The 26,389-nt window shown below is 37.8% G+C and overlaps 1 protein-coding gene and 1 non-coding gene across 3 annotated transcripts; one reads left to right on the top strand and one right to left on the bottom strand.

Annotated features, from left to right (window-relative positions):
• On the top strand, positions 1-26,198 carry LOC105199967 (protein FAM151B). Of its 2 annotated transcripts, none has more exons than XM_039449099.1 (5): positions 1-126; positions 21,592-21,732; positions 23,820-24,040; positions 24,126-24,271; positions 24,769-26,198. In XM_039449099.1, the coding sequence occupies exons 2-5, from the start codon at positions 21,600-21,602 to the stop codon at positions 25,163-25,165; spliced, it is 897 nt and encodes a 298-aa protein (XP_039305033.1). In that variant the 5' UTR covers positions 1-126; positions 21,592-21,599; the 3' UTR covers positions 25,166-26,198. The 2 variants fall into 2 exon arrangements, with proteins under 2 accessions (XP_039305033.1, XP_011165604.1); XM_011167302.3 differs by lacking the exon at positions 1-126 and adding an exon at positions 10,706-10,986.
• On the bottom strand, positions 7,942-8,061 carry LOC120357982. The gene has a single exon (XR_005574956.1). It is a non-coding gene; the product is annotated as a 5S ribosomal RNA (ribosomal RNA).
• Positions 26,199-26,389: the final 191 nt, after the last annotated feature.

A 26,389-nucleotide genomic window follows, 5' to 3' on the forward strand; every position in this document is an offset into this window, starting at 1 on the left:
ACGAGATTTGCTTGTCATGCCGGGCATGTACGCGCCATTACGCGGTGTCACTAACATCATTAAGCTATTACAACAATGAGTTACATAATCTCGATCGAACTGAAGGATCTGTCGCATCGTGTGCAAGTAAGATAACATTAATTATCGTTGTGTAGATTAAAGAATTTACGAAAGAAAACTTTAAATGTGTCGACAGCAAAATCTACTAGAAGTGAAATGTCGAGTTGACGAAGAACTTGTGGGAAATTGTCATGTGCCTACTATCGATCATCGCAAATTTCGTGACTGCGAAAACGTTGTTTGTCTTTATAAAGGGTCGCATCCAAAATGAAGTTGGGAAATTATACTTATGCGCTGTAATGTTAAAGCAAAATAGCGCAAACTTGTGTTCATGAAATGTAAACAATTTTTATACGTGACATAACCATCGACATACAGAATGGACTGCTGATGACCGTGGTGGGGGTAGAAAGACATATAGAGTGAGAGGCAGACAATACGAAGAACGTTCGTTCTCTGTCTACTAAGTCTGATTGGTTGCTGGGGCCATAACAACCAATCAAACTTAGTAGACAGAGAACGAACGTTCTTCGTATTGTCTGCCTCTCACTCTATGTGTCTTTCTACCCCCACCACGGTCATCAGCAGTCCATTCTGTATGTCGATGGGCATAACTGGGCATAACCTCCAATTTCCCCTTTATTGCATTTTCAAGTAATATCATGATCTTAGACGTTGATAGAGTGAAAAATTGAAATAAGATATCGTGTTCAGAACTAAAATTTTATATTCACATTACTATCAAAAGTCTTTAAAAATTATCAATAGTTTATGAATTGACAGCGTCTGTCTCAGATAGCATGAAATATTATTGCAATTGCAGCAACGTTGCAACGTTGTTGCAATATTGTAAACTCTAAAATGTAAACAATTTTTACACGTACCATAACCTCCAATTTCTCCTTTACTTTTTTTATTGCGTTTTTCAAATAATATCATGATCTTGAGTATTGATGGAGTGAAAAATTGAAATAAGATAGAGTGTTCAAAAATAAAAATTTTATATTCACGTTACTATAAAATGTCTTCAAAAATTATCAATAGTTTATTAATTAACAGCATCCATCTCAAACAGCGTGAAACATTGCAGCAATATTGCGGCAACGTTGCAATGTTGCTGCAATATTGCTGCAATGTTTCATGTTTCCTGAGGTGTCGTATTCTTAAACGCCTTTTTAAACGTTTAATTTAACAATATTTGTTATTCAATTTAACAGTTCTGTTTAATCCATATATTATGATTAATTACACTTTTTAATTCTAAACTGTTAACAAATCTTATTATCAAAATTTAATAATTAAAATTTTATATTATCTACTATATTATATAATTTTTTGACAACTAAATTATGCAAAGCCACTTAAGCTTTATCGTTTTATTAAGAGGGAGAAACGGCGAGAGCGGGTGGGAGTTTTATCCTTCGCAGAAGACCAATTATCGATTTACCTCCCTTGCCTTTGTCCCCCTTTTTAAAATAACTCGTTCGCATTGTAAGTTACATAGCGATTATTTGTAAAGGCCGAGGCCGAGTTTTAGCAGCAATTAATTTATCCTTTTTCTAAATATGCAGATAATCTTCCATCTGTACATCTCACGACGAAATTCAAGTCGGGGCTAAATACATACGGCTAAATAAGTACGGGCTCGCGTTGTAAACGTTCCTACTTGCTTTCCACGCGTGAAAACGTGCGACGGGAAACAATAGAGAAACATCTTTCGTCAATATTCAATTCCCGATGCGTGACAAAATGCGCACACGTGCTTGAAACAAAGCGGAGTAAAAGAGCGGCGGTGACGGGGTGGGACATGTATGCGGCGCGCGGAGATCGTAATACTCGCGACATGCAGATTATTCCCTCTCCTTCCCCCCTTTTTTTTCTTTTACTCTTCTCGCGATGCACGATGTGCAACTAAACTGACGCTGTACCGGTTTACCGCTGCTGCGCGAACCGCACGCGCGCGTAAGCGAGCTGAAATCATGTATTTAAAGCGATGCATACGCAATTGTTGACTTTGAATGTCGAATACGCAAACGAACCGTCAAACAAACATGTCGCAGTCGCGAGTTACGATGGCACGAGGCAAAGTAGAGAAATTTTAAAAGGCGAACAACAGGATCGCGCGCAATGCGGCAGATATCGTCGGCGAATGATACGCGGCTCGTCGAAGAGCGAAAGAATGTTCAAAAAATATATTTTTTTTTTTCGTCAAATAAACTCACTAATAATTTCTAATATTCGCGTGCGATAAAGCAATGAAAATACTACCGCGTCTGAAAAAAAGCTGAAACATTAGCTTTCGTGACTATCACTTTGCAGTCATACGATATAATCACACCATTTACATAATTGAAGACGTAACGTTATATTGAACGTAACGCTTCGCTAATTAATTAAACCTATCCTGTTTAATTAATTAGCAAAGAATTAAAACGTTCCGCCGCACAGGAGAGGGATCGAGGTAAAAAAAGAGGATTGCAGGTAACGTTTCATTTCTTCAACCGTATTTATTTACCGTAGGAATTTTACGGTAAATACGATCAACTCACTTGACCTTATCTATCGCTAATAAAATCGTAAGAAATCAGATAGCTTAAGAATGTGAAGATAGAATATCGACAGAAAGTTCGGCTTCCCTAAATTCCGTCGTGTTCTATGTTTTTCCGCACCGGCGAGTGAAATCTGCAATGAGATTAGCATACGCGGGCGAAAATTAGAACGTCTAATTGTCACGTCTACCTGCCGCGACCGAGCATGTTCTTTTTAAAGCGGATACACAGCGAACTCGTCTCCTCGGGAAGTGAAAAAGTTTTGCTACCGGGCAACAAAGGATAGCGTTCGCCATTGTTTCCGCGGAAACACCCGCATCTCTATTGTATCTTATCGCGACGCTAAGTCTGGTCGGAAGATAGCGGCCTGAAAAAAATTTGGAAGGTAAACAAGATTAACAATCCTCGCCGGGAACAAAATTTACGCGAATTCACTCGAACGGCTCGAGAGCATATTTCTGCCTGAGCCGAACGTTTCCATGATCTGCGGGAGATTGTTGCAGAGAAATAAGTCGTGGAAAACGTGTCTGATATGACGCTGCCAGCTAGAAAGATTAAAAGTATAGTAATATTGCTAAAGATACTTTCTAAATAAAGATCGAACGTATTTCATAATTGAAATGACGATCCATCAAACTGATTAAAGCGCTGACAGTAAAGAATATTAAAGAACCTCGTATAGCGTATCCTTCGACCATTCTGAAAACAAGACACTGCACGAACGATGCAGAATATTGTGTATCTTCAATCTCTTTTTCATTCAATATTAACTACGCTGTTGCGAGTGCGCTATCAAATGAAGCAAGAGTACAATCAATGACGCATACTGGCTCGTTATGACGCTCGCGCGAACTTCGAGCAAACATTACCTACGTGGCAACGAGATCTATAAAGGGAAGAGTTATCTGAGGAACGAGAAGACGTCACTTCTAAACCGCACAAAAGGGCCGCAATTCCAGCGCTAAATAAATAAGTCGCCCTTCTGCAAAAATGGCGCGTAGTTCGTTTCGTGAAATTAAACTTATTAACACCGCTGACCCGTCGTGCCAATTTATACACGTGGACAATAATTGTATTTGTGCCCCTTGCGAACGGATATCTCGTTAAGAGAACGATACGTCCGACTCTTGGATTAATTACGATATAATGTTCTAAATGAATAATATTGCTAAACGTAAACCGTGGAGATTGGATTATTCATAAATACGTGTAGTGCACGATTGAACATTCAGTTAATTGAATTTAAATTAAAATTGTATGTATATCAAAGGATTAAACTTTTATCTCGGCGTACAGGTAATTAAGCTTTATTTTCCACAACCGCAAATAATTACTATGGTTCCTTTCTAGAGAATGAGATACGCGCGCGTCGATTTATTGGAGCGTTTAATATGTATATTAAACAATCGTGAATCGTATGCTGGACACCAATTAATCATAAATTCAGTAAACCTCTCGAAGCATTACCCTGTAAATTGCTGTAGCATGACAAAATGATAAAACCTGTTATTTTGCTAAATATTATTCGGCTGACACGTCGCGTGAACTTGTTATATGATACAACTGGATGATTCACACTCTAAACCTTTAGCATTGAAATTTTCGCTCTTAACAAGAATGAGTGGCAAATTCACTGCTTTAAAGGTAAATTTTTACTCCTTCAGAGTTAAATTTACTATTATGTAAAGAGTTATTTCACTCGATCAACCGGTTTAAGCTAATTCAATGCAAGATACATTGAATGCCACTTCAATGAAATGAACTTTTAATTGCTAAGAGTTCTATATTTGTTTTTTAAGACTTAGATAGAGCACGTAGCTGGATATGTATGAAATAACTTTAAAATTATGTAAGATTAGAATATACGTGTACTTCAACTTGAATTAAATTTAAACTTGAATTAGTTTTAAAATTAACTTTGTCTAACACTTGGCATATAACTCACTTTTCAATATTTTCAAAAATGGTATTTCTTTTTGCAGTAGTTTATGAACATTTTACGATTTTATAACCGGGTGCTTTATGGGCCTCAACACGCCTAATGCCAGTTGCAGAGCTTCACATTGTGTAATATTACTTCATAATTTACTTCATATTTTATTCTAACATTTTAAGATTTTTATTATGCATATCGTCCATTTTAATTCTTATTCTACCAAAAGGGTACTTTTTCATTTGATCGATCAATTAATTGATCGATCTTTATTGTTTTTTCGTAATCTGATTTTCTTCGATAAAATAAAGATTAATATATATATATATATATATATATATATATATATATATATATATATATATGATAAAAGACTTAATAAATATAATACATATATAAATGTACATTAAATTATAAAAATGTATGGTATAAAGTAATTTTATTTTCATCATCTATTATAAATATGTATCGCCTTATGATAAACATTAATATTTAACCTGTATTTTGATAGTGAAATTTTCGTTATAATTAAATTTTCCTGAATAAATATAAACATATACATGCTCACGTGCGCGAATGATTTCACTCTACTTACAAAAGATAAATTGTTTTCTGAGAACAAAGGAGATATAATTACATATTCTATTATTGTACTTAAGAATTATTACACTGAAAAAGTTTCATACAGTAGAAGGTAAGTTAAGTTGGTTATACATATTTAAAAAAATTATATACTTATATACTTTATATACTTATATATTTATATACTTATATAAATCTTGATGCATTATTGATATATTACAAAGAAATAGATTATAATATTTATAGCATATATAATTTTTCGCAACATTTATAATGAATTTGCGAAACTTCTTACGTAGAAGTTCAAATATAACTTTATCTTCTTTTTTGAGAGAAAACAAACACAGTGAAAAATAAAATGTTCCAGAAAGTCCACTTTAAATTTTATATTAAAATAACTCAAAAGTTAAGTTAAAATAACTTAAAATTTAGAGTAAACTTTCTGTTACATTTTATTTTTTACTGTAAATTTTTCCTAATCGAGTAAAATCATTCAATCTCCTCTCGAAGTGATATCATTAAGACTGTTATAGTTTTCAAATTCACTCCTTTTTGGAATAAATTTTTTAATTCATTGCAGTAACAAATTCAGTCCAATAATGAAGGGATTTTTCACTATCGTCTTGCAATAAAATTCACTGCAGTAATACTAGCTCAATTGCCACTAATACTTGGAGTAAAATCTCAATTTAATATAGTAAAATTTCAATACTAAATGTTTAGAGTATCAGATAACGTTAACGTGAATAATAATTTTATGACAATTTGATGCTAAAAGATGCGATGTTTAATAGTCGTGCCAAGAAAAGATGACGCTCGTAAATCTATCCAATTTCTTTGAATTTCGCTGATTCACAAGTGTTTTGTCATCTTATTGTGCCAACAAGAGCAATTTACAAAGTGACACACCTCGATTATAAACCGTTCCACGATGTTACGAACATTTATCAAGTTGAATAAGTAAAACAATAATAAAAATGAGTAGAATGAAGAAAATAGGTACGCTTTTATAGTCACAGATAAAAAAATCAACTGATGATGTTGAAAAAGTAAATTATTCACTACGATCCACGTGAGTGAAAATGTTGGATATTTTGTCCAACTACTCACCAGTTTATGTAAGACATATAATATGTAAGACGTGGGCTGAAAGAAGTTTCTTGTCGTAAAAGAATAGTACGGTGAGTTCTATGAATTATAAAAATTCTATAAGATTGCCTAAAACGCCCTTATGCTCCGATCGTGAACCCTCGACAGATGTTCCACCCCACCACGCCACGCGGGGAGCCAAGAAAACGAGCCCCGTCGTTGCACTTACGACTCGTTTGGGGTTTCGTATCGAACACATGTCGAGCACAGCCATGGTGAACTATACAACGTAAAACAACATGCAATAACGTAAACTCGTTTTATTGCTCTTATGACGCGCAAACTGGTTGGTCCGATCCTGTCAGAAACTCCATCAAAGCCGTTTCAGTCGATTAAGTCAAATAAGGATGTTGCCTTTAATGCACCACAAAATTAATTAAATGCGATGCTAATAAAACATCGTATTTGTCACGAGGTTGATTAAAGCTTTTATTGTCTGATCGATTTCCTGTGTTTTCAATGTCGTACAAAAATTTCATTTACGAAGATTGATGCCTGAGACTATTACCTACGCCCTTTATCACAACAATCTTATAATAAAAAAAAATAAATAAAAAAATGATTATTTAAATAACAACGCAAATGAAATAAATACAGTATGGGTATATCTAAGGGAAGAGAAATAGCTTGGAGATTCAAACTCTTAAAATTTTAAAAATTATTTGTGCAACATGGCAGAAAATTGTCTAAATAATATGATTCTTATGTTAATTTATAGAAATATTACTGTGAATCCTGAAGATAAATTGCTTTAAAAAAAAATTTAATTCTTTAATTTTGTTAATTTTATTAACCATGTGAGAGGTATATTTTTTCTACCTGACGGATTTCTGTCAAATCTTACCATCTATATTTTTTGATTCATTGAATACAAATCTAAAGTCAGATTTCAAAAATTTTAAATGGCAGTTACAATATCATTGTTAAAAATCAGCAGCAGAGTAATTTAATAGAAGCAAATGTAATGTAATAGAAGCAAATTTCAAGCAGGTACATTAAAAACATTCAATAAACATTTAATGTAAATTTAATGTTGTCAAAAGTGCACTAAAAGTATACTAATTTAATGCACATAATTTTTAATTATAAATACATTAAATTTAGTGTACATAAACATATTAAATATATAAGAAATATTTTTCAAATACTTTTTAATATGTTACATTTGATATGATGTGATATGATGTGATATTATGTAATATGATGTGATATGATGTGATGTGATATATGATATTATATGATATAATATGATATTTTTTGTTGTACCTATTTAATTTACTCTTATATAGTAATCACATTAAATTTAATGTGTAACTTGAAAATACATTAAATTTTATAACTTTTTTAACAAGTACATATTATATTATATTATATTATATTATATTATATTATATTATATTATATTATATTATATTATATATATTACATTATATTATATTACATTAAATATAACGTATTGAAAACTATTTGAAAAATATTTTTTTTTATATTTAATATGTTTCTATACCTTAAATATTGTTGTATTATAATAAGTTTTATATTATTCAAAAATCTTTATAAAATATTTCTAAAATTTTTATTACATATTTCTTAAAAACATATTCAAACGTTAAAAATTTTTATAAAAAATGTTTTTTGTTGTCTGGAAATAACAAAAAGGCAAAAAAAAGACAACATTACACGGTGTTCCCAAGCGGTCACCCATCCAAGTACTAACCGTGCCCGACGCTGCTTGACTTCAGTGATCGGACGAGAACTGGTAGTTTACAGCGTGGTTTGAACGTTGCCCGAGTGCTTTGGTTATTCAGACGGTTTTCATGGATTTTGTACTAAATTGTTTTTAAAATTAATTTTTTATATGCAACAATAAATGTTATAAGAGTCCTTTTTAGTCGATTAGTTAAAGCACATGAGCAGAAAATTACTTAACATAAAATAATTAAATAATTTGGATCAACTTTTCGATACAAATACCTCACTGTGCGCTGGCCTTGTATGATCATAATAGTCAATAAGGTTAAGATTGTTGTTAGAATTTAAATTTTATCAGACAAGTTGTTAGGTTTGAAAAGAATCAAATGAACATTATTACACTTTAAGATCTATCAGATAAATATTGTTCGTTATTTTGACCTTTTATTCATATTAATTTATTTCTTACATAAACGAGCTTGTCGGTTTGTTTTATACTCTAGCTTTAAAATGCATAATCATAATAGTTAAAGTTACTATTGTTGTAAAATTTCAATTTTATAAGACAGTTATTAGGTTTGAAAAGGATCAAGTAAGATCGAAATATGTTATGTGCTCTAAGTTTTGCAAACATTATTATATTGCGATAAATCTTCAAACTCTATCAGATGATATTGCTTGTTATTTTGACCTTTCATTCATATTAAATTTGTTTTTGACATAAACAAGCTTGTCGGTTTGTTTTATACGCTGGCCTTAAAATGCATGATCATAATAGTTAAGGTTACTACTATTATTGGAATTTGAATTTTATCAGACAGTTATTAGGTTTGAAAAGGATCAAGTAAGATCGAAACATGTTGAAACAATAAAAACAAAAAAGAAAAAGATGGAAAATATACTTTTACCCTCAAAGGGGTGATAAAATTTTCATAAAGTATTTCTATAAAATTTTTATTATATATTTTTTTAAAATTCATATTTGAAACGTTAAAAATTGTTATAAAAAATGTTTTATGTTATCTAAAAATAGTAAAAATGCAAAAAAGGGACATTACACGGTGTTCCCAAGCGGTCACTCATCCAAGTACTGACCGTGCCCGACGCTGCTTGACTTCAGTGATCGGACGAGAACTAGTACCTTTTTTTTAATTAGTTTATTTTAGGACGTTGTTATACAATAATACATCATTTGAAATGTTACAATAAACTAAGGAAAAAACATTTAACTTATAGGATTTTGTTGGGCAGTACGGTATCTAATATTCTCGCCACCTCGTACATTTTTTAGAATAAGTTCTATCGCCATTACAATGTTTCGGTTTTAAATTTCAGTAAACGTGTCATTCTACAGAGTAAATGTTATAATTGTTATTTTATATTTTTTTTTATAATTTTATACTCCAGTAAAAAAGAAGACAAAAACTGATACGTTACAGCGTGGTTTGAAAGTTGCCCAGATGCCTTGCTTAATTCAAACGGTTTTCATCAGTTTTGTAATAAATCGCTTCTAAAATTAAATAATTTTCTTTGCTTTATTCATCATTTCTCTTTTTGTTTTTATTTAACATTAATATCATATTTTTAATAATATTTAGCAATATTTTTTTTCATACAAAGGGCTTTCTATGTTTAATTTTTTAATTTTTTTATCTAAAAAAAGTAATCATGAAAATTTTGCATGTAATAATAATAATAGAAATATTGAAAAACTACATATCTCTTCAATTACTGCTACATAAAAAAATTACAAAATATTATACAAGGTGTTCGATAATGGTTGTACTCACGTTTTACCATAGGAGCATGATTTACCGACGGATATATATTTCTAACATATTATATTAGAAATTACAAATGCGTGCTCCTATGGTAAAACGTGGGGACAACCATTATCGAACACCCTGTATATAACATAATTGATATTCCCCCTTCCCAAAAAATTCTGTGCCTATAGATACAGTCATTTACTTTAAATTTCATTATATAATTGTTCATTAAAGAGTCCTTTAGGAAAGCTTTATGCCACAGAAAAAAATTTGTAGACTGCAATCGTACAGGTGATTTTTCAGCAGCTTTTGGATATTTTCTTTTCTCTCGCACAATACAAGCGCACATTATTTGTACCACGTTACTCGCACGATTTTCTACCCCGTTCATATAGGGTAGAATAAAGCCGTTACCTTCAGCGCACGGTTCAACGGGCTGAGAATGAGTGCCCCCCCCCCTCCCCTCCCATAAAAAACCGGATCTTTTTTCTTCAGGTATAGAAAGCGCTTCAATTCCTGGGTGCAGATATTCCGTCATTCACAGTCCCTGTAACGAGCAGTCTACCTGTCTGAAGGCCCGACATTTCCGCAATGGCGCATCCCTCTCTTCTCCCCTCGCAAGTACGAAGTCGACGGCGATCCATCGGAAACGTCCCACGCGGAAATCCCGCGCGGTGTCGCGCCGAGGCCGCGATAAGAACCGCGATGAGAGCCGAGACAGATCCTTGCGTAACCCTTGCGTCTCGAACAGATTTTCGATTCAATTCACGCATCGCCCTTCCGCCCGCGCTCTACGTTCTACCCTGGTTGCCGAGCCACGTCGCGTCGTCCGCCGTCTGCGTCTTGCGAATCGTGCTCCGAGATGGAACCTTCCTCCCCTCTCTCACCACGGAGACGTGGTGGCGAGAGCACGTGTGTACCGGCGCGGCGTTGCGGCGCCGCGAAATATGACCGACGGCCTATACGTTATACGTGCCATTACGTGCGCCCGGATTTCGACGATCGGCCGACCGCTCCGCTCCTGTGGAGACAGTCAGTCGTTTCGAGGCTGCCGAGTTGACCGGGCGTCTAGTCGAGAGCCGTGGAGAGCCGCGTCGTTCCGGGGCTGTGTGTCTCTCTTCCTTCAAAACCGTCTCTCTTTCTCTCTCGCGTCTGCCCGCCCCTTCCTTTGTCGGCCACCCCATCGAGATTTCGACGGCGAGGACCATGGCGAGTACCACGATCGTGACGATTGTCCTGCTGGCGGTGATCCGTAAGTTCGATTGTAACGTAATCTTTTAATAACTTCGATAATAACTTTATTGACTTTGGCATACGTTTAAAAACTGGGATATTACGCGAATAATACATTTCCGCGAGAGCAGGGTAAACGTTGTGTCACACGTCGTTGCATCGCGCTTCAAAAATAAATAATGGATTTGTGGAGCTGGTCGAGCACCGAACAGTCACTTTTATCAAAGTGCAAAGATGATTTCTTATAAGGCCGGTATTCATAGTCGATTCTTATTCCAGGACCGTCTTAAATAACGACTCGAGTAGCTAAAAATGCTCTTTGATTGGTTTGATGATATCTTAAGATGGTACTCAAGAATGTTTTAAATATCAGACTCAATTATGAATACCGGCCATAGAATCAATTATCGGCGAACGGATTTGGATTTTCGTGTTACGTTCGTGCGCGTTAGGAATATCGAAAACTCGCGCGATACATCATTAAACTAAGCCAGGCGCTTTGCTTATTATTCCGAACGGAAACGCTGTCTCCATACATTATTCCGATAACAAGAAATATCGTTGAGGCGAATGTTACCACGCAGAAGAATATTGGACTCCTCATTCGTGCGATAGTATACGTATCGCAAACCTGGTTTGTTGACAGTTCGCTGATGTTCGGACGTAACGATCGGTATGTTCAGGCACGAGAACATAAATCACCGGTGCGAGAACGGTTCCTGGTCGTTTGCAAACGAGCAGTTTGAAACCGGAGCCCCGCAAAGCCGGACGTTGTGTATCGATCCTATTTTAAAGCCGCATCCTGCGCGGACGGTTACGAGCCTGACACTTAGCAGATCGTGAAATCGAGATCTGGAGTATCTTTCTCGACCGTGGCGCGACGGCGTCGCGTCGTAAAAGACGTGTGGCCTCGCTCGCCTCGCGCATCGAAAAACCAAACGCTCCTCTAATAGACGTATCGATTTTCTTTTTTTGTCGCGCGCCGCATCTCCTCACCTGTCCATTGGGAGGAAGAGCACCTCCGAGGGTTAAGTCGTATGGAACAAGGTTTAACGCTTAGCGTTAAGTCGGATGGAGTCTTCGAGGTCGAAGGTAGAATTCCCGCGTTTGGAATTCTCCGCTCGATTCAGCGAATGGAAGTCAGGATAAGGCTCGAGAAGTTCTCGCGCTATCAGACAATAAAATCGACCATGGACCATCGCCGACCTGGATGAGCGAGCTGCTCAGCGGATCGTGACTTTACGACCAAAGCTTTTTATAGATCACGTTGATTCAAATGTCCCGGCACGTTTGACGTCGCAACGAGCAAATGAATAATTTCGCCATGTCTTTCATGCAAAATAGAAAGTTTCGCAGTTTAAATCAATTTGCGGCGCACAATGCCCCAATTAACAGGAGAACAGGGTGGGAAACTTTGAAACGGAGTACGGTAACGAGGTCTGAGATCCAGGCGGTCCAGAGGCAACTTTAGTTAACGCCGATTGTAATCAATTAAAATTTCTTTCGTTCACACCTCTGTTGGTACAAGGGCTTTCCCGAAGAATTGATTCAATTTAACCTTTGCAATGTAAAGGTTACAACGTGTTAAATCCCTCAAACTAGGAGCACAGGAGGATTCGTTAGGTTTTGGAGGACACGGTCATAAAATGGTAAAATATAATGAATCTTCCTCATCTCGATCCGACCCTCAATCGATCGCTAATAATAATCTAACGGTGACGCACGTCGACCGACGTTATATACGTTAGCGCGCTCGGCCACCGGGCCTTCGGCGTCTTACGTTAAATTGGCCCTTAATTTTAGATGCCGCATGATTACGCGACGAAAGCACAATTAATCCCAGGATACACACGTAGAGACAATATTTACCGTGCATGACCGACGTGCTCCCTCCCGTTCTTCCTTCTTCCTTCTCCGCATACGTAAATGGGTCAGAGGAGCTGGTGCACAATTTTTTTTTTTTCAACGCGAAATTACTTTTCTCTCATTTAGATTCAGATACGCAAACAGTGTGAAGCGATTGATCGAAACAATTACGTTTGATCATTTGCTATCCGAGCGCACGGATAAATATTTTTTAAATGGCACTTTTTCGTTGCGTCACCTGGCGTGTTCTAGCGCCAGGCTGTCGCTAGAAGCGAGTGCAATTGGTACTCTCAAAGGCATTCTGCGATCCGGTACCTAATAACGCTAACACGAGCTGTTGCTTATAAAGCGCTCGCAAAAATAGATTAACGCCGTGACCATGGCGATGGTGGCATGTAACTTACATACCGTGCAAAAATAGTACGAAAATAAACTGGTTTCAGCGCACCTTTGCCTGTCCACGCCCGCGTTTTATGTTGTAAGCGCACAGGGCGGAAGACATAAAAATAACAAGGCTGGTGTAATTCTCTCTCTCTCTCTTTTCTTCGAAATTTCGCAACGTTCGTTCTAATGAAGAAGAATGTAAGTGACTGTTTAAAGACTCAGAATAGAATGTCCTCTAAAATTGAGAAAGATTGGATAATACTTTTCGCGAAGGTACACCATCGATAAAGATGAAAACAGCCGCGTGACACGCGCAAACAATTAGCGTAAGGAAGGTTAAAACTAATCATGACGTAAGTGTTTCTCATTACGGAAATGAATGATGTCCGATTGAGCGACCAGTCAAGCGGCAATTGGTTGCCGTTTAGAGTTAATGTAATGATCCCGCGTACACTTTTGAATTTTACAATTCCAAGGAATTGTACCGATTCTGCGATTTTCAAAAATGTCGAAGAAGCGCGCTCGCAATTCTCTCTTTCTCTCTCTCTCTCTTACGTATCGCAATTGTAAAAATGCGCTCAATGTCGCACATAAATAATACCGCGAACAATATTGTGATATATTACATGTCGCAAGCCATCGTGATGTATGCTCACGGTATACATGAACGCAGAAATGATAATATTAAATGATCGCATTTCGCTGTAACAGCAAAATGCTAATAGCAATAAAAAGCAAAGAACCGCTTCGGTCATCGAATACGCGAACCGGGAGGCAGTAAGTACAACGACTCGTCGTAAATAATTATGTAGAGACGTTGAATAATGAAAAAGGGAGACATAGGTCGGCACTGGATCGCGATGTTGTTACGCGGAGTGTTGCTACCAAAAGCCATTTCACGACGCGATGTTTAATCGGCCCGAACTCAGACCGATTATCAAGGAAAACTTATTCGAAACATAGCAGAATCACTGCAGCGCCATATGACCACATTGTAATCTACACATTGGTCCACGGTTTTTTTTTATCATCGTTTCGAGAAAGGAGATATTTTGCGTACGGAGATATCGTGGAGATAGGATTTCGTTGTTATCTGAAGCGTAGGAACTGAGTCATCATCGGCGACGTCTCCGTTGCACATCACCTGACTGGGACTCGCTCGAAATAATAAGTACGGTTTCCCCGAGATGGAAAAACAAACGTACGACTCGATAAAAGCGTGTTTATCCGCGATAAGCGGAGCAGAGCACTCGTCGCCCGGTTGCATGCCGTAACGCAAGCGGTACGCTCACACTTCTCCCTGTATCGGGCGAGCGGGTATCCGAGCCGAACGTGAATTCGACTGAGATGTAGATTGGAAATTCTCCGGCTTCGTAAACGCGGTCGTTGACTTCGGCAACAGGAGCGCAACGACACTAGCGAATCGATTATGTGAATCGCGATCTACGCTCGAGCGTGAACGATTGTGATTTGGAACACAGAGTCGCATGGGAACCGATACAGCTGACATTACTGCGTATTTCGCTGAACAAGATTTATAAGGAGATAGATAATTTTTTAACTGCTTCTTTTATCGCGCAAGCAAATTGAGCGTACGTCCATAACATTGCAAAATGACGAGATGTGAACGCAACACGCTGTCTGTTTAACACTCGTATTTTGTCTTTTTTCTTTTGTGCGTTGAATCACATGATTCGTACATTGTCTCGATCTCCATGTAATCGCGAATACTAGAAAAAAAAATACAGTAAAAGAATCACATTCATTAAACTTGAGGAAAGTATATAAAATCACACAAACAATACAAGCACGAAGACCTAGCTGCGACCGTAAAAGGCATTCTTATTTAATTTAAAAAGAATCACCTCTGAATTTATTACGCGTGTATGACGTCTAAATTTGCCAGGTAACCATACCGTTCATAATTAATTCGATTTGTTCCAACGGAGTTTCAAGTTTGTTTTAGTATCAAATACGACATCAATATCTTGCACGTGTAAGTCGAGGTCAAATTCCAAAACTTTAGATACCCATTTCGCATGCAAACTTCAAACTTTCGTGTATGCACCGATGACAGTTTCATGGTTATTAAAGTAATTATACGACGTTGAAGACATTAGCAATTACTTTTGTCCCGGGACCTTGTATTATATTGATATTACAATACAACAAACGTGTGGCGGAGTTACGCCCTTTGGAAATCAATGGCAATATTTGTAAGCTAAATTAACATTGATCACGTTACTTCGCAACAGTATCCGAACACATTCCGTTGTGTAAATCCGTAAAACGGTCCGTTACATTGAAGCCATTCCTCGCTCCTCACGGTGCGGCGCGTGAGTGGCCAACATCTGTCGATGCCCAAGTGCCACTTCTGACGCCACCGAATCTTACGCGAGACTTCGTTGGAATGATCAAAATGGAGAAACACTTTGCCTAAAAATATGCGAAATATATATTCACGAGTTTAAGTTTAAACAGCTCGGAACAAGTGTGGCAGGTGGCTGTTGTCAGCTGTTTATCGCTACAATGCGCGTTATTTGTTTATCATCGATCTGTCAATATTGCGTTTGTGCGGTCCCCTGACGCGTATAAATCATTTCTCGATTTGCGCAGTGTGTGTGTGTGCGCGCGCGCGCGCGCCATTGGATCAGTAATCGCTACAGTTCGTGTAATGATCCTTAACACCTGAGACTTTATTCTTCGTCTTGGTAGATAATCAAATATCGAACCATAAATTACTGTCTTTGCAATTATTTAAAATTCAGAAACAGCGAATTCGAAGATTACACCAATGTAGGAAAAAAAACCTGGCGAAAACATTTTTTTGCAACATATTTTTTACTTTCTTCGAGATGAACCTTAGAGATGCCAGCATCAGTAATAATATAATAAATTGCTGATTTAATTCTGTGATATTATTTTTCTGGATTCAACTTAAGAGCTGTGTTTAAAACCGAAAGTAAAACGCACAGTTCAAAAGGGCTAGACATTTTTGTAAGATTATACAAGAAATATTATTTCAGCAGTAATTGTAAGATCTTGTTGTGACCGTATACTCTTCTCGATTTTAATTTTATTGTATGCAAATTGCGGTCTTGGTTCCAACACTAATCAATGTAGAAAAAATTGAAAAGCAATTCTTTTCAACTTTCTGCACGGAGATTAGAAATCTTGGTTACATCAAAACAAGTTCTTGAGCCCTATAAAAGTTTCAGATGATCCGCGTAACCTTATCTGCATGCCTCTCTCCGTATAGAGCTGGATAAACTGACGCGAATTCCGTTACGCAAATCCGAGATATCAAACTTCGTTCAAAGTTCTAAATTGCTCGATCAGGTCGATTCCCACACCTTAATCGAGACTTTAGTTTCGCAGGTAATGGACGCGGCCGTAAGTCACGCTTTGTCAGCCGGCTGACTAAGGCAAAGCTCCGACGAGACGATCTTAGCCATCGGAAAAGTGTTCGAAACGGAAGAGAGATCGTGCGGTAGTCGTGGCTATTTGCAAATTCTATGGGGCGCAGTGACGCGTGAAAGACCCTTTTATCAGCCTACGAGTGGGGCATCGAGTTCTTTTGTATCAAGAAAGACGGCCACGTCGTCATTGGCGCCTGTTCGCGGGTCTGGACTCATCCTCCTCCCCCGCAAACAGGCGCTACTTGATATATCCCTGTTGTATATTCATGTTGTACCTTCGTCGTATCTTTGTGATACGTCGCATCGGTGTACGGGTTAAGAAAATACAGACCGTGATAAAATGCCGCTCGAAACGGTGCACAACTGAAGGGCGGCCGATACACCGTTTATGACGTTTGACATTCTCCGGCTAGGCGAGCGCGATAAGGCTTGACGCTTGGTTTGGAAATATCAAAAGTCGCCAAGACGAAATTCCGCACGGGATAGACAGGAAACGTTTTACAATCATTTTCTGCAATTTTCTAAAGCGTAAAAGGTTACGTTATGTTACATCATGTATTAATGGAGAACGCAATTTTCTCCATTGATTTTTCCTCGATAAAACATTGTTTTCTTACTTTTCTGTACGTTTAAACATTAATGCGTGAATATATTATTTGCCTTGAGGGATTTAGCTTCGATCAATTGGTCAATCAATCAGAACTCTTATTTTCAATTTAAATTGATTCATTTCGTAACAAATATTTATCACAATACGTGGTAAATATTTTCGCTTGTAAAGAGTATTATTATTATTATTGCAGCGGCGCCAGATAAACAAACATCGAAAACATCGTGAGGATTATTTCGTTGCGATCAATTTGTGTTTTATGCACTTCGCATCATATCTTCATTTAAGAAAGTGAATATTTCCGGATCAATGAAGACATTATTCATACACTTGGCGGGGACGCCCTAATTCATAAAGTTGCATCAGTTTGGGCGTATTCAAGGCGTATGCATCACATATCATGATTGGTTATTCGGTGAAACAGCAAAACTGCTTGATCTGACAGTTTGACAGTTTTACGTTTAACACGTGTCAATAAAGTAAAAAGATAAATAGATACCAGATTACGCAATTCATAAAAAGTTGTAAAAAAATCGTAGATTTAAGTAGAATTTAATTTAATGCCAATTTTGGATTTGATGATTATATTTATGTCTTTCGCAAAATTATTAAATTGTAAGAATTAAGTGCAAATTAAGCGAGAGGGAAAACAACAGAGTATGTGAAAAGACAAATGAGAGAAAATGTGCGAGGCAAATATGCATATATACCCTTTTTTTCTAAACATGAAAATATATATGCAACAAAAATAATTTTAATAAACTAATAAAACAAAAGAAAAAAATATTTTGTAAAAATTTAACAAATTAAATTAAATAATATGAAGCATATGCTAATGACTACATCCATCGTGCATACCTTGATAATGTATATTTATTTTTCGCTTGCAAAATGTGTAATTAATTCCATTGAAAGAATTTAATTTCAATTTGGAATATATAAAAAACTTTTAAAAATTGATAGATTATTTTAAGAGAGCCAGCAAAGAAATCAAATTCCAAAAATCATGATCTCCAAGATTTCTAGAATTTTAAGTGTAGGAGAATTTTAATCATAAGAACTTACACTTTTAAAAATACACTCAAATTTACAAAAATTTTTGTTGCTAGATATCTGTGGTATTTGTACACAGTTAAAAAATTTATATTAAATATTTAATATACATCGTTTTGACTGATCCACTCTAATTTTTGTATTATTTTTACATAAGATAAATACGTAAAGTAATAAATATTACATAAAAGATTAATACAAAAAACATGTAGCATTTTGACAATTTGAAAATAAATTGTGAAAATATATTTCAGCAATATTAACATATATAATATATTAACATATACATTTTATTCGTTTATCTTAGAATTTCAAACCATTATTTTTATATATATTAATTGTTTATTTATCCATTCAAATTGTATTATTTTAATAGAAAAGAAATCACTCATTTTTATTTTATTGAATAACTTTGTTTCTAGTCGATATTTTATATTGAAACTCGAATGATAATATTCATCAAAATGCTGTTTAACAGATTCTAGACTCAAAGTAATGAAATATTTATTACTTAGGACGTAATTTATAAAAATAACACATTGCATAATAGATGGATGAAAAAAAGTGATAGTGATTCTTATAAGAATTGTCAGCTATTATATATTGACACATTAACGTCATTAAAAACGGCTATTAAACGACTAATTCCATGAACAATTGTTATGTGTAATTCGTCACCTAATAACGGAAATAACAGGGATAGCCGTAATATCCACAGTAACCATAATACCCTCTTCTCTCTGCTAAAAAAATGTTAAATATGAATTCAACATAACATATTCAAATAATACAATCACATTGAATTAAATTAACGCGAATAAAATATTAAAAATTTTAACAAAGACCGATTTTAACATAAATATAAATTGTTTTTTTTTTTTACTGTATGATATATACAGTACATTTAGCGCTTTGCGTTTTGAAACAAACGTTTATATTTATCACATAGTGAAGAACATTTCTTTTGATATAGGGAAATTACCAGACGCGACGATAAAGTTCCCGGAAAATACTGTGCAATATCGTGATGCATTGTTAGAAAACGTTTACGCCTCGAAAGAATAGATAACCAATTGTTCGGCCGATTTGCCTGAGCTCGGTCGAGGTCAGTTCAATTGCCTCGACCCCATAGCGTTCGATCGTGCGAGCGGACCTCGCTTGTAACAAAAAAAAGGCCCGCTCTCAAGATTTTCCCCCGTAGTCGGACCGGTTCGAACATAGTATATTCTCTGTGCGAGATCACCGAACCGGAAACGGCCGTTTCAAAGACATTGTAGCGTCAATGTGTCTGCCAGAACGTCGTAGAAAGCGCTCAGATTTTCGGCAAGGACAAAATGCGTGGGAACACATAATCTCTATATCTCTCGATCAATTTGAGGGTTTAGGAAATTTCCAGAAAATATTTGAAAATTTATTCTAGAATTATAGATAAAGCGCTTTAGATAAGCACGATAATTAAAACGAATTAGCATTATCGCGCATGACCACTTCAAATACTATTTGCTGACAATGAGTCATTCCCTCGGTACCGTATGTCTAAGCACACAGATAGGTATTAACTCTCCGTGGAATGTCATTAAATTAATCCAGGAGTGGCCGCCAACTTTGTTACGGTGTCATTGCTCGCCAGATGCAATTCGATTACAATCAATTCTTTCATTCATAAGTAAATTATTGTTATACGTATTCTCTCCCTCTCTCTCTCTCTCTCTCTCTCTCTCTCTCTCTCTCTCTCTCTCTCTCTCTCTCTCTCTCTCTCTCTCTCTCTCTCTCTCTCTTTCTTATACAAGTGTTTTTTAATAACGGTGTCCCTTGTATCGTTATGTATATGTATCGTTTTCGATATCGTTACCCTCCTTACTCGTCGCAGCGTGAATTTCATAAAAAGATTAAAAACTTTTATCGCGAGATATATATAATCCTAATATATGAGTATATATTAACGTTCAGATAGCGACAATCATTAGCCATAAAACAAAGTGCATAGGAAACGTGCGGGCAGAAGGCTGCTATTAGTGCTTAAAAACAGATCGGTTCAATATCTCTTCATTGCTCGGCGTGAATCCAGGTCCACCCCGTGACCGCTGGACCGAGTCGGCTGGAATCATTGGCGCGATTACGTGGCTAGTTATTGATTTTTCGCGAGAATTCTTTTTCTTCCAATGAAGTTTGCAGAAAATAAATTCCGAGCAACTTAACGAGCATAGAAATTTAATCACGCCAGCCTGCGGGCTATATGCAGGGAAAAAAGGTTTTCCGCCAAGTTTTTGCGCTCCAGTTACAAGCTGGTAGTGGAACAAACACTACCTTCCGATTGTAAGCTGATTAGTCGCTGGAACTTTCTTATTACGGTCGATATTGGTATTAGACTTTAAATGACACGCCCGCCGAGCAGAACATGTCTATGGAACCTCTTTCATATTCCCTCTCTCTTGGAAAACAGAAAGAATTTTTATAATTGGAATACTCTTAAAAGAGATAATGATTTAGGGATTATCACTTTGATACAAAAGTTCTCTTATCTCTCTGAAATTGCTTGCTACATTTAAAGACGATTTTTTAGTGGTCCAATCGACCTTGCCTTGCTATATAACGCAAATCAGTTCGTTCACAAAAAAGATGTGAAAAAGGTACGGCAAGAGGGCCAATCGCATTTGCAATCTGTTCAGAGGGGTCATTCGGCGTACGCAAAGTTTGCTCACCACATGGCCCCGGATATGTGTGCCGGAAATGATCTAATCCATCGGGGAATTTTCCACGAAGGAGCGGCGACGTAAATCGACGCAACCCCGTTATTAATGCATTCCGACTTCGTACGTACGTAACTCGCGTCTATCGATATTTGTGCCACCGAGCAAATCGGCGCGGAAGAGAACGAAAAAAGAGAGAGAGAGAAAAATTCATGCCGTGTCGCGCGGAGTAACGTAATACTCAACGAGATGATCCCTGGATTCGCGCGGTCGTTTGTTCCCGCTAATCACAACTGGTTCCGCGAAATGCTGCTTTTGCTGGGACGGTGCCAGTAGTTGGAAGCCGCCCGTAATGAACGTGACAAATGAACGTGATTATCGATCGAACGGTACAATAGGAGGCAGCGAACGGAGGTTCTCGGTCACCGCGCCGCGCGAGGAATTCTCGAGTCCTCGCTCAATTATGGAGCGAGCCACATCGAGTCGAATATTGGGGTCATGGGTCGGGGCGGTCTCGGGAATACCGATGGGGAAGGTCAAGTACGTGTATCATGCCAATGCAAAACCCTGGTAATAACAGTAAAGGGCTTCCTGTGTTTCAGAGGCTGCAATGAGTACTAACAATTGCTCGAATCCATGCTATCCGAACCAGTTCTTTCAGAACATCGAAGGCAATCTCACGAAGATCGTTTGGGCGCACGCTGTCAACAGCCGAGCGAAATTGGAGGAGGCACTCTTATCAAGTAAGTCAATCGTCGATAAGCGCAACGCGGACTTCTCTTCGTTCCTCGTTTATTGCATTCGAGAGATGAGCAGACAGACGACGTTGCTCTGGTTACCCTCGCGTGTTCAAATACCGGCCAGTATTGTCAAGAATGACGGTATCGTCTTGGAGATATTCGATATGGTTTCAGTAAACATACCTTTCGGATTTTTGAGCTTGGACAGAAAGAAGTTAAACAAAAATTGTTTATTTGACACATGTCACAAGCTAGCAACATTTGAATTTCACATCTAAATATAATTCATTGTATATCAACAGTGAACACGTTTTATTAATCACGAAGCGGACTCGCGTGGGTGACGTACGTTATTTTTTGATTGCTTTTTATTCAATTTTCCGCTCGGCGGACAAAATCCGTAACTTGGAGGGATCTCGAACGAAGCGACGCTGCAACGTTGCAATTTCATGTTAAATGCAAAACGATGCGCGCCAGGGTTGACATCCAAGACATTATTTCACAGGCATTACTTCGACGTAATTTACTTTCGAGACGCGATCGCTCGAGGGTTAACCATTATTACCATCAACCGCGCTATCTACACCAATAAAATTGCAAAAGATAATAATTGTACAAAAAAAAATGATCGTCAACGGGCAATACTAGCGCTCACGCATATCTGATAGAGAAGCATTCGCTGTAATTGCAGTAATATGAAGCAATTTAGATATCAATCTGACGCGTCGTCGCAATACTATTTGCAAGCGAGCAATAATCATGGTAAATATTTAACATTGTGAAATGTACCAGCCGGAAGGCAACCTCGAAGGCGAAGACGGCGCGTTTCGATAGGACAGCTAATTTACCGAGAGTTCGCGACTTCCATCGACCGTCAACGTATTATTAGTTAATGAACTACGTGGCATTTCGCTACGTACGCACGACTCTAGCCTTCGATACCGCCGCTCTTTTTGCGTTTGTCATTCTCATGGATAATCCCATGTATCAATATCGTCCGATTGTGCGCGCCTTTGTGTGCACAACCCGCATAGGATGACACGTATTTTTACATCGGCGCGCTTTAAATAATAGCGGAATGTCCTTGAAAAGTGCGCTTCCAGAAATATCGACAGCGAGGGAAAGAGCTTCAAGCGAGGTGTGTCTGCATCTCTCCTCTCGGTGATTTCTTTCGCGCGCTTTCGCGAAGCGTGGAGTCCGTGATGTACATACGTCGCCGCGGTCGCGAGATTAATCTCGTATTTTTACAGCGGCTCTCTTTCCTCCGATATGCACTTCGTACCACTCGATTCCGGACGTCACGGTACACTTTGAATTTAGCATGAAACTTTCCTCGACTTCGTGCTGAAAAAAAAGAAAAAGTGAGAGAGCAGTTCGAACTCTTGAGTTAAAATTTTCTATTCCTCTGTGTTCCATCCTCATACTGGATCCTCATAGATAAGTCATTTGTACGCAGTCATGTCTGACGCGAGAGTTCTCGAAAAGTATTCGCGCCTCCGCTGAATCTCAATGAGACGTCAAGGTAGTCGTCGGTCGAAAAACGGAAGTTCCTTCGTTATTCAGTTCCGCGACTGGCTACGTCATTCAATGATGAAATTTGCAACTGGAGACGCACTAAATTCATCGCTGATCGCACACCCATCACACGTTTCTCCTAAATTTTTCGAATCTTCTTTTACTGCGTCAGATCCTCTTCTTCCAATCCTCTTCTTTAATTTCCTGCGAATCTTCCTCGAAACGCGACGATTACTTTAGTACTCGCAAAAAACCACTGCGGTTTTGCGAAGCGTGTAAATATCGTACATCCCTTCGTACACCACGGCCCTCTGGAGTGACGTGAATCTATCGCTGCGCACCTTCAGTCTTCGGAAAAGCCTGAATTTTCGGTCATTCTTACGTTACACACTGACGGATGTGTGGATCCGGTAGTCTTCCAGCCTCTTTAGGCGTGATCGATATTCGCCACACGTGCATATACATACCCGGAACCCTCCCGTCCAACCAGCCGTCTCAACGATGGCTGCTGCCTCACACTCTCTCGCGCGCACACAAGCACACGTACCCACAGCAACCGACTTTCCTTTTTAAAGAGGATGTCATGATGCTGGAGGCCGACGTCGTATTGGGCAACCTTAACAATAACACCGAAATGATTCCGATAATGGCGCATCCACCAAACACGACGAGCGATCTCTCACTCGAGGACTTTCTCAATATCACCAGCAACAGCAGAATGGGCATCAAGCTCGACTTCAAGACCGATGAAGCTTTCGAGAATAGCAAATCTATCCTCAAGAACTGGCGATCAATCGTGCGTATACACATGCATGCATCGCTTGATTATTTAGAACGTAATTAAAGCGTAATGGCTATAAAAAAAATATTTGTTTGTTCAGCTTGTCAAGCGTCCAGTTTTCCTCAATGCAGACATTCTTGCTGGACCAGTCAATGCTACCACCATTCCGCTTAACGCAACAGCATTCCTGAAAGGAGCTAACGAAACCATGCCGGAGTCTATTCTCTCTATTGGTTGGACAACCAGGTAAACAACTAGGCACACTGAACAGAGTAACAGCAGTTTTCTAATATGCAACCTTGTAATTAATCAGCCGTATAAGCAAAGAAATATATATTGTGACCCTCACGGCACACAAGATCTCGTATAAAAAAAAGAGATTATAAATATAAAGACCTTGAAAGAAGAGATAATTCAACTTAAAGCTCCAATGGCATATGTTATTGAATGTACGTCAATATTATGGACGTATATTATAACGAGGACATTTGAAAGCTCAATGGATGAATAATAAAAAAAAGGCTTTGGATTCAATAATTAAAAGAAATAATCGCTTACTTGTACCTATAAGGTTTTAATCGAATTAGATGCTTCTACAAGCACAGTAGTGTGCATAGGATAAGCATATTTGCAAGAGAATTTTTTTCATTCAATCCGTCGTATTAATAAAGCAATCAAGAACTAATTATAATTTTTGTCTAGCCACACGATGCATAATTGAAATTGGGTCATCAATATTTTAGGTACGGAAAGGAATTCAATGTTACCGAGGGTCAATATACCGTGGAGCAGCTGAAAAATATGACCGACATTTTGAAAGAGAATAGCGTCACCCAGTCGGTAACTTATCCCGTACGAGCTTGTTTTGCGGCGGGCAATATCGATGGCATAAAAGATTTGTTGAAGAACACAACGTCGTACAACTCGACCTTAACGATCTGGTCGTCAAAAAACGATTCCGTCGACGCCACGAAGCTTTCGGAACTGATTAGAGAAGTGGGAGTCAAAAAGGTCTACGTGGATGTGTCGAAGGACTTGAAGGACAAGCTCAACTTTTCAGGCGCGTCCGCGATGACGTCCACGATGGTGATGAATTTGGGCGCGTCGCTGGTGCTTCTGGCCCTGTCGAGGATGCTGTAAGATGGAAGACGTGGGTAGCAGACGTAGACTTGCGGCGAGGTTCGAGAAAAGGAGGGTTCCGGGACTCTTCGTTCCGGGGGCCTCTCGATGAAGAAAGCGAAAGTACGAGCGAACGATGAAATCCGATTACGATCGCACGCCGTGAATGTCCTTTTTTTGATCGCTATCACCATCGCGATCGTTCGATCGGGTCTTCGTCCGATTCATCGGTTACCATTCTCAAGACGTACCTCTCACGACATCCGATTCGTCGTCGCAGCGAATAATTTCCATGGTGAGATATTTTCCACGCGAGATTCCCTCTGTTCGAAAAAAAAACGCCCGTTTTGCCGATACAATTTGTACTTAAAAGAATCGTTCAAACGACACGCGATGCAATCTGATTGTATAAAACATACACTTTCTTTTTTAATATATCCGACACGGTATAAATCGTAACAAGAGAAAAAGTAAATACCTGCATATATGTGTGAATAGATGCGTTTCAATTATATCGAGAGTACTTTAATACCGTTGATAAACAGTAACGCTTTACCTATTGTTAATTAATGTCTAAAGTTTCATAATATTATATTATACGTATGTTAAATAAATCAATTGATAAACGTAGCAGAATCACATATACGTACATACACATGCGATCGATCTCATTTGAAATATTCGTTGCGTAAAAGGCAACAGTTAAAGATGCACGTGAAGGACGCGCGTCTTTAACAAATTGCCCTGAAATTTTTTATTAAAGTACAAACAGCGACATATGAAAAAAAAAGAGCGCACTTTACGTAATTTCGTATCAAATATTACACGCATCGTACTTGCCGTGCGCGCGCGCGCGCAATCGTGTGTTGGTAATGTCCCTTCGTAATGTTCACCAATCTGTACCTGCGTTTAACATATCTCCGATTTAGGTGCAGCAAGAAGTTATATTAATCTCAAGCTACGTATTAAAACCAAAGGAATGCAGTATATGGTGCGGGAGCGCACTGCGTTTGATAACGAGTCAATAAAACATTGCGCAAAATTGTCGAGGAAACTCGCTCGAATTTATTTATCCCGAACATCATAATGAATTGTAAAGCGCTCTCTTAGATTCAAGAGAACAGACGCTTTGTCGACAAAGATCGGCGTAAAGTAAGCCTACTCAAAGATTGATCTCACGAGATTGTGACGCTCTATGTGTCATGTAACAAATTAGTAGAACAGAATAGCTGGTATTGTTTGCTA

The sequence above is a fragment of the Solenopsis invicta genome, chromosome 5, assembly GCF_016802725.1.
Source record: "Solenopsis invicta isolate M01_SB chromosome 5, UNIL_Sinv_3.0, whole genome shotgun sequence".
NCBI lineage: Eukaryota > Metazoa > Arthropoda > Insecta > Hymenoptera > Formicidae > Solenopsis > Solenopsis invicta.